This window comes from Apis dorsata, unplaced genomic scaffold (genome assembly GCF_000469605.1).
Source record: "Apis dorsata unplaced genomic scaffold, Apis dorsata 1.3 scaffold_74, whole genome shotgun sequence".
Taxonomy (NCBI): Eukaryota; Metazoa; Arthropoda; class Insecta; order Hymenoptera; family Apidae; genus Apis; species Apis dorsata.
The window spans coordinates 859,452-868,866 of NW_006263372.1; the positions used below are offsets into that span (position 1 = coordinate 859,452).

Genomic DNA, 9,415 nt, shown 5'->3' on the forward strand with positions numbered 1-9,415 from the left:
AATCATTATGTATGAATAAAATATATAGTATAAATTATACTAACTTAATATATATTAATTATTACTAGAAGATTATTGATGCGCATAAAAAATTTTTTCATCTATATTAATTTATTTATTATTATACAAATTTTTTAGCATTTTAAAACTAAATAAAGTTTTTAGAAATTAAGAAAAGATAATCTATCACATTATGAAAATTTCATATAAAAGTAATAATAAAAAATACAAAATACAAGAAATTTCGATAACATTGCATCAATCTATGAAATTTACAATATCTATGACAAAATTGATAAAAAATACAGTAATACAAAGTCTAATACAAGTTCTTTTGTTCAGTGATATTTATAAAGTAGCTATTATTACTATCAAGACGTTCTGCTAAATCATTATAAAAACAACTGATAAATTATACAATGTGACACGTGTTTTCTGCAATGATAACTAAATTATGTAGAATATATGTAATAGACATTTCTATTGTAATGTTTATTATATTAATACAACTAATTATATGACAAATTTACGATATACGACATTACTTAAATGACAAAATGATCAACTAACCTCAAAAATTTCGTTCTCATTCCCCCGTCATGACCAGTCATGTTTCGGCGCCATGTTAACACTTTAAACATTCGCGCATGTTGGAAAGTTCAGAATTCGTGCGAATTTCTTCTTGTCGTTAAATATTTTGAAATGTAACTTTCACCAACTATGTTTATTAAAATGAACAAAAACCTCTCACTTAGATAATCTTTATAGTTTGCACTGCATTGAGATATACGAAACAAAGTACAATATTTATAAAAACAGATGAGAATTCTTCACCGGCTTACTATGGGATGATTCGCGATACGACAGCGCCAATGTCGTCAGCTGCCAATAAAATGGCGGTTTTTTTATTGATATTTGAATTTGCGGTTAATCATTCTATTCTATACGAGATATTTTTAATGTTGTACACAAAAAAAATATATAGAGATCAAATTTTATGATTTGTAGTGACAAATGATGATTTTGTGATTTTCATGTTTTATAAAATCTTATAATAATTTCGAATATATATTTCAGATTTTAAAAACAAATAAAATATATTAAAATATATGCATTAATATTTATTAGTTAAAGAAAGTTTAAATTGTTATTTTATTAACATTTAGGAAATTATAATCTTCTATGTATATTTATGAAAAATAAAACATAAGTCAAAACATAAATAATAAATTTTTTTTTTTTAATATTTATTTTCCAGTTTTTGATTTTCATAACATAAAACACTTATTGTTATTATTTTTACATAGATTCAAATCTCAGTATAAAAATATTATGATTAAAATATAATTATATTGATACATACCAAAAAGATTCTGTATAAAATATGCAAATATTATATACATTGCATACTAATCTTAAGATTTTCACAGAGTAACAAATAAAAAATTACAATTTGGCATATGAAAATAATGTGTTATTTATGAAAAATAATAATATGAAAATAATTTAGATTTACAAGTTATCAATCAAAAAAATAATAGTTAAAAAGATTAAGAAAGAAAAATGCAGATTAGATCAAGATTAAAGAACAATTTAATTACTTACAGTAATTTATTACTCGCGTAATACTGTTATAAAATTTTCTGCAAAATTTAAATCTGCTCTTGAAGGATATACTAATTTCATATTACCTTCCATGTCTACTACTTTTACTTGTTCTATGACTAATTTATGATAATTTGAAGCATTTTCTTGTTCTGAGACACATCCTAAACCAAAAGTAACTAGTTCCTTTAAAAATTGATCTAATACATTCCTAATAAAAAAAAAGTAAAAGTTTATAAATTTATAATCAGAATAATTTTTTTATGTTAATTTTAATATTTTTAATAAAATTAATTAATTTAATAGTAAATATTAATTATAATTAATGAATTTTAATGTTACCTGCAAATTTGATAGGACGAAGCACTGGTTACTTCTATTAATATTGCTTGGGTATTTATTGACATTTTTGTAATATCACTATTCGTTATAGGTGGAAATGATATAACTTGTTCTGAAGCATCTAACAAACAAGGGAAGTAAGGTTTACCTTCTAATAGATAAAGATATTTATGAATGCCAGAATATACATTGCGTTTTTTTTCTTTCCTTAAATTATCAGCTTCAGTTTGTAATTGTTTGAATAGTTCAGAACCAGTATAAACTTTATTACGCATTAATGGTTTGATTTCTAATTCATTTGGTGGTTTTGCTGTATATGTTAAATCTCCTAAATATTAAACATGACATTAATGAAATGTATCAGATAAATAAATGTAATTTATATATCTGAATTATTTCTATTGTTTTTCATATTTACCAGTAGTAATCAATTTTAAGTCATGTGTAGCAATAGTAGCTGCATTTCTTTTTTCACATATGCCATCGTGTAATTTAGTTTGAAGTTGAATAAATTTTTTAAAACTATCTTCTGTGAAGCTCATATTTCTAATAATACAAGCTGCAATGTAAGGTCTAATATTTTTCACATATTTTGTAACCTTAATTATTGGTGTATCATTTGCCATTTTTAGTATTTTCATTTTGTGTGTCAAATTATCCATTACATTAGCATTATTTTCACTTTCTGATAACTTTTGTACCTTTTTTCCTTTTTTTGATTTTGAATTTGAATTAACAGAACCATCTTGTTTAAGACAATGCAATTTTACATATTCTAATATTTGTTTATTATGACATTGATCAACTAATTTTAATAATCTTTTGTCTGACAATGGATTTCCTTTTAACTGAAGTTCCTTGAGTTTATTACAATCACCGATCTCACCTGGAATGACTATACAAAAGAAAAAAAAAATCAGATCAATTATATAAAATAATATTAGATATATTTGGCATCATTTAAGAAATTACCTGAAATTCTATTGTTTGCTACATTTATTATTTTTAAAGATGGAAGTTGATTTATAATTGTAGGAATTTCTTTTATTTGATTTCCCATAACATAGATTTCAGAAAGATGAACCAATTCTGTATAGCACACATCAGGAAAATCTTCAAACTGATTGTTCGAAAGATCCAAAACAGTCAACTTAACATTGTCAATTTGTGTAGGTAATGATTTCAAAAAGTTCGAACTGAAGTTCATAGTTGTTAATTGTGGAAGTTTACCGATTTCATCTGGTAAAGACGTCAACTTGTTCCTAGAGCAATCGAGAACCTTTAGTTTTTCTAATTTCCCGATTGTGCTAGGTATCTTCGAAATCTCATTCGAATGCAATACCAATGTTGTTAGATTTTGCAATTTTTCAATTTCTTCTGACACTTCGTGTAAACATGTCTGTGTAATATTCAAATAATTCAAATGCTCTAGGTTAAATAAAGACTTGTCGAAGCCTCTTTTTTGAATCAATTCAGAAATTGCCGGACCTGACAACACTAATTCATGTTTATTCTCTGCAGCTGCAGTTTTGATTATATGCCATGAATTATCGAGCGTCATTATTATTAAGTATTAAATGAATTTTTAATAAAAGGGTAATGTTATTTACGTAGTTTCAAGGTTACTTGCCGGGTTGATCAATTTGAAACATGCGTTATACGATTATAACGACATCTATATACATATGCAATTTAAAAATTGCAATTGAAAAGAATAAATGAATTTAAGACGAGACATCAAATAACTTAAACCTAATAAAAGTTTTGTAGAGATATATAACGAATAGCCATACATGATTTGATTAAACAATAATGATAAACATATTTTAGTAAATTAAACTATAAACAGATTTTAATATTATCTATGAATTATATTTTGATATTTAATCATAAACTTGATAAAAAAATAAAAAATAAATAAAGACTGAATATTAATCAGCAATTTTAACTTGTAACATAAATAATTAAATTTATTTATAGTATATAATTATATATTCTTTTCCTGTAATTATAAAGAAAAAATTATTTTCATTTTTATCAATATATATACATAGTACATAGTACATATGATTAATTAATTAATCATTATTCTTAATTTATCGGAAATTCTTTTTACAAAATTACTGAAATTTTAATTTTTCTTTCTTTCTTTTTAAAAAATGAATTATTTTTAAATTTCGTAAATGTCGATTTATGTATATGTAAATAAAGTTCCTAATAAATGCAAATTATCACTTGAAAGTTAGTATTTTAATTATCTAATTCGTATAATAGCAAAAAAGGTGTCATGTAAAAATTTATCTTTCAAATAAGTCTGTATATATTGAACCGGTTTTTTAAATATATTTTACTTTGATACAATTCTTTTTATCTTAAACGAATTATAATCTAGACTGAAACTACTCTAGACTGAAACTACTAAAAAGAATTTTAAATTTTAAATTTTCGTTGAAAACTAAATTAGATTAAAATTTTAATATAATACGAAGAAATGAAAATACTGTTTTAAAATGAAATAATTATATAATTATGAATTAATTATAACAATTATATTAATATATATATAAAATCGAGCAAAAAGATAAGTATTTGAATATATTTATTTTCATTATTACATTAAACATTCTCTAATACCTATTAAAAGATTCAATGGGAAAGAGGATAATTTGACAGATATATACGATCGTCATTACAATGATGTTTCAATGTAAAGTTCCTAGTAAAAAGAAAAAAGTATCATAACTCATAACGAATATGATGTGATATAAGAAGAAAGACTTTATTACTGACCTTCGAAGTTCATAGTCATCGTTGTGAAGGAACTGGCAAGGTCTATAGAAAATATCGAATAGCAATGATAGGAAGGAGTTATCCAATGAGATTTGCATCTGAATAAAGTGCGAAGGAGGATGTTAATTTCAATCGACGTGAAAGAGCGACATGTAAATAATATTTTACTACTTCAAATGACCCATCAAGATTTTTAATTTAATCATAACTTCTCTTCCGCATTTGTAAATGTTTTCGTTTTTTTTTTTTTATATTCAGAATCGAATCACATGGAAATTGTAATATATTTCGTATTTTTATAATAAGTAATAAGAAATATAAAAAGAATCAAATTTTTTGTTTTTATTTCATTTTTTTTATAATATTAAATTATATTCAAATTTTAGTAATATCATTATATATTAAAAATATAGAAGATAAGATATTAAAATAGCAAAATTATAGTTTTATATGCTAAAGCTTTTATATACAGTGTATTATATATATATACAGTTTTATATTTTTTTACATTAAAAAAGAGATAAATTTGTTAATATTTTTTTATAACAGAGACAAACTAAATATAAATAATATTTATATTATTAAAAATTTTTTATGCTTCGATAAATTTTATTCTATCATCCAATAATCTTCCTTATAAAATTTCTCAAATGTATACATAAAAAAAAAAGAAAAATGATTCAGAATTATGAATCAATGATATTATTTACAACCTCACCGATGACATTCGATGATTCCCTCCATGACCATCATCCCATACATCAAAAATATCATGTCGTGTAAACCTTTGAGAAATCGTACGAATAAATCTCGACTTCCTGTTACCCAAAGTCCACTAGTTATCACCAACCGTCCCCGATCGTTTCCATATCAAGCGGAAGCATCGAGCAAATCCACGGGTGGGGTTTTTCAGGTGCGTATAAAGTCAGGGAGAACCGGTGAATTTTCGTCAGTGGAATCAGTTCCAACACCTTGCGAAGACGCTTCTAAATATTCTTTCGAATACGATACAACTCGCTATGAATCGTATATCCTTTATCTCTTTCTCCGTTTTATTGGTTTCGGTATCAGCCTGGCCATTTCGTCGTCGAGACATCTTCGACAATGCGGTGGACAGTCCTCACGGTGTGATCGCTCATTTGCAACATTTTGGCGAGATGTTGTACCGGAATCCGGACAACGAAACTGGAGCCATTGTAGCGAATTGGCACGAGGGATGGGACCGCAATCCGGAAGAGTTGGGTAACTATGCGGAGGGTGATATTCTGTTTCCGCCCCAGCTCGGCAAGAACGGACTTAAAGCGGAAGCTGCACGGTGGCCTGGTGGCGTGGTGCCGTATATGATTAGTCCTTATTTCGGTGAGTAATATCGCACACTGGAAGCGAGAAAGGACGACTCTAGTTAATTCTTGTTTCATTGTAGAAATTTAAAAAATGGCATCTTTAATTTTTTACCTTCATGGATTTAAATTTTCTTTGAGAAAAGAATTAATAAATATTGTCCATATTGTATAATTATCCTTTCGTTTATTCTTAATTTTGTTTATTTTTAATTTATCTATCCTTAATTTTGAATTCTTTGTAAAAAAATTAACAGAATAATCTGATAACATTTTTTAATTCTACTTCAGGATAGATATAAATTTATGAAAATCTAGAAGGAAAAAAAAAAAGGAATTGTTAATCGGTTTGAATTACAGACACCGCTCAGAGAAACTTGATTTACGAAGCAATGAACGATTACCACAAGTACACGTGTGTTAAATTCAAACCTTATACCGGTGAAGAAAGCGATTATATCAGGATCACGGCTGGCAATACTGGTTGTTGGAGCAGCGTGGGAAGAATCGGTGGTAAACAAGACGTGAATCTTCAGGTTCCAGGGTGTTTATTGAAGAAAGGTACCGTGATACACGAACTGATGCACGTCATTGGTTTCCTGCACGAGCAGAGCAGATTTGAACGGGACGAGTATGTCACGATTCAGTGGAATAATATTTTGCGCAGTAAGTGGTTTTCTCCATTCGAAAGTGAAGCTTCAAATTAATATTCCTAAAATAGATCATGTATTATTTATTTCCTACTAACATTTTATTTCAATAATTGTATCATGCAAGGTATCTCATAAATATTAAAAATATAACCATTGCTCGTCGATTTAAATTTCTTTTTAATTTAAATTAAATTTAGAATTTTAAGAAATTGTAAAAAGTTTTGATTTCTTCTTATATATTTGTCACTTTATTCGAATTCTTAAATTATGAAATATTATGAATTATTATGAAATAACATTATTCTTTAAAATTTCAATTAAATATGAGGATAAATAATATTTATTTAGATCATGCCGGAAATTTTGAGAAAGCCTCGAAGGAAACTACCGACGCGTTCGGGATTGGATACGACTATGGCAGCGTAATGCATTACTCTGCGAACGCGTTTTCCAGGAACGGACAACCTACCATAGTGCCAAAAGTAAGTAATAAAACGATAAGTCGAAATTATCAAGGCCCCTTAAACTTTCTAACTTTAAACGATGTGGCTTTTCGAGATCTCGTAAATATACGAACGGTCTATTAATAAAAATTTGATTTATGTCGATATCATATTACGCGTGACACGTCGCCGTTTAAGGTTTTCTATAAATGATGATTATCTCTCTTTAAAGATCTCTTAAGTCTGTTTTACATTTATGAGTTTGCGAACCTTGAAGAAGAAAGATAAATATGATAGCAATTAGAGGCAATCGTATCTCATCAATTAAGTCAAGATTTTAATATTTCGATAATTTTTTCCTTTTATTTTAGTAATAAATATTTTTTTATCCTAATAATTTTCTGAGAATTTTAAATAATTGTAAATAAAAGTAACTGTTTTTTCTTAAAAATTATCTTACCTTTTTTAGAATTGTAATCGACAGATCGAACAGAATCTTTCTTTCGAGTGATTTATTTTTAACGATTTCGTACAATCCTCTTTTTATTTTGTTTAAATTTTTAAAAAAGAAACTATGATTTTTTGATACGTAATTACGAGAAAATATTTTATATAAAATTTTTGCAAAGAAAAAGTCCACGTGTGTATGTGCTGTGGATGTTCGTAGGAATCAGGCGGCCTTCTAAGTTTTATTGGCGAAATATTCCAGGGTGATACGAGAGTTCAACTGGGTCAGAGAGAAGGATTCAGCAAAAGAGATATACAGAAAATTCGAAAAATGTACAAATGCAACAAACGAAGACGGAGTAGCTATTGATTGCGGGGAATCGAACGTTCCTTTGCTGTATTTTTATTGGAGCGTAATAAAATGAATCTAGTCTCTTACAATTTAGTATACATCGCGCTATTTTTACAACTACATCGAAAGGGAATGAAAACGAACTGGATTTCGAAACGGAAATGGTAAATCGATAATGACGAGGATGCGTGACTTGCATCCGGAAAAGAAGCTTTCTTTGTTTATAGGAGAGTTTATGTGAATTAATATTTATGATTATTAGTGATTAAGAAAATGAGTTTAACAGTTTGTAATAATGTAATTACACGTACGATAAATAAATGTATTCTTCCTGAATTGGTTTTTTAATTTTAATACATCCACAAAAAATATATTATAATATATTTCTTAATATGTTTCTAATAACATTCAATTGTAAATAGTATTTGAATATGTATTCTTTAAAATACATCAATATTAATTATTATGCTTTCATAATTAAAATTTGGAATATACTATATTAATATAATATTATTTTGATAAGAAGAAAAATCTTGTATGTGGTAGGATCAAAAGGTATTGGCAAAATATTCTGGATTAAGACTAAACACGAACTGGGTCACAGAGATAAATTCACTGAGAATATCCGAAAGACATATAAATGAAACGAATGCCAACAAAAGTAGATATCATTGTAGATGCTAACAATGTCAAGTTTATATAAATTTGCTTGATAATTTTTAATTCGATTATGATCTTGTGCTTCTGAAAATAAAATTATTTTTGAATTGTTCAAGATAACTGATTATTGCAAATATAAAAATAATTTCATAATTCTAAAATTTCATTTCACTGATGGCACATAAATAAAATTAAAAACGTTAAAATTAATGAACTATATGTTTGATGCAAATACATAAATATCGATTATTTATCTGTTGGAATCGAAAAATTATTATTTATCGCCATGATTATTTTTATTTCACAATGATAAAAATCACCAATTCGAAGAATACATTAGAATACATACCTATAATCTTATGAAGACGTATTATGTAAAAATATTATATAAATATAAATATATAAATAATATAAATAAAAAATATTACTAATTTTATAACAAATTTCAAAAATAGCTTTTAAATACGTAATTTTATGTTTAAATACAAAAAATATAAAAATATGTTTTTTTTATAGGAATCAAATTGATAAATTTAATAATATATCTCACCTTTACTATTTGAAAGAATCATGATATTGTTTTCCGGATGAAATAACTGTAAGAAGAATAGAAAAATGGCACGAAAACATAACCATCAACTCGGAAGAGCTGAGATCTTCTACAGAGAGTGACATTCTATTTCCAGTAGGATATAAAAGGAGTGCTCGCAAAACGTGATACGTGATCCAACGATGTGGTTGCTTATGTTATCAGTATTTCCAAGACCAGACAGTTTTATTTCT

General features: G+C 26.4%; 2 protein-coding genes and 1 long non-coding RNA gene across 4 annotated transcripts; 1 reads left to right on the forward strand and 2 right to left on the reverse strand.

Moving 5' to 3' along the window:
- Positions 1 to 1,245: 1,245 nt before the first annotated feature.
- On the reverse strand, positions 1,246 to 3,624 carry LOC102671344 (leucine-rich repeat-containing protein 47-like). Its single transcript, XM_006610469.2, has 4 exons — positions 2,920 to 3,624; positions 2,366 to 2,842; positions 1,948 to 2,275; positions 1,246 to 1,816 (listed from the first exon to the last, which is right to left on the reverse strand). Exons 1-4 carry the CDS (start codon positions 3,506 to 3,508, stop codon positions 1,615 to 1,617), a joined length of 1,596 nt encoding a protein of 531 aa, XP_006610532.1. The 5' UTR covers positions 3,509 to 3,624; the 3' UTR covers positions 1,246 to 1,614.
- Positions 3,625 to 5,416: 1,792 nt separating this feature from the next.
- Positions 5,417 to 6,870, reverse strand: LOC102671471. The gene is made up of 3 exons (XR_420998.2): positions 6,510 to 6,870; positions 6,193 to 6,391; positions 5,417 to 6,087 (listed from the first exon to the last, which is right to left on the reverse strand). It is a non-coding gene; the product is annotated as an uncharacterized LOC102671471 (long non-coding RNA).
- On the forward strand, positions 5,646 to 8,308 carry LOC102671566 (zinc metalloproteinase nas-13-like). Of its 2 annotated transcripts, none has more exons than XM_006610470.2 (4): positions 5,646 to 6,096; positions 6,438 to 6,743; positions 7,079 to 7,212; positions 7,841 to 8,308. In XM_006610470.2, exons 1-4 carry the CDS (start codon positions 5,757 to 5,759, stop codon positions 7,988 to 7,990), a joined length of 930 nt encoding a protein of 309 aa, XP_006610533.1. In that variant the 5' UTR covers positions 5,646 to 5,756; the 3' UTR covers positions 7,991 to 8,308. The 2 variants fall into 2 exon arrangements, with proteins under 2 accessions (XP_006610533.1, XP_006610534.1); XM_006610471.2 differs by having other exon boundaries at positions 7,883 to 8,308.
- The last annotated feature ends 1,107 nt before the right edge of the window (positions 8,309 to 9,415 follow it).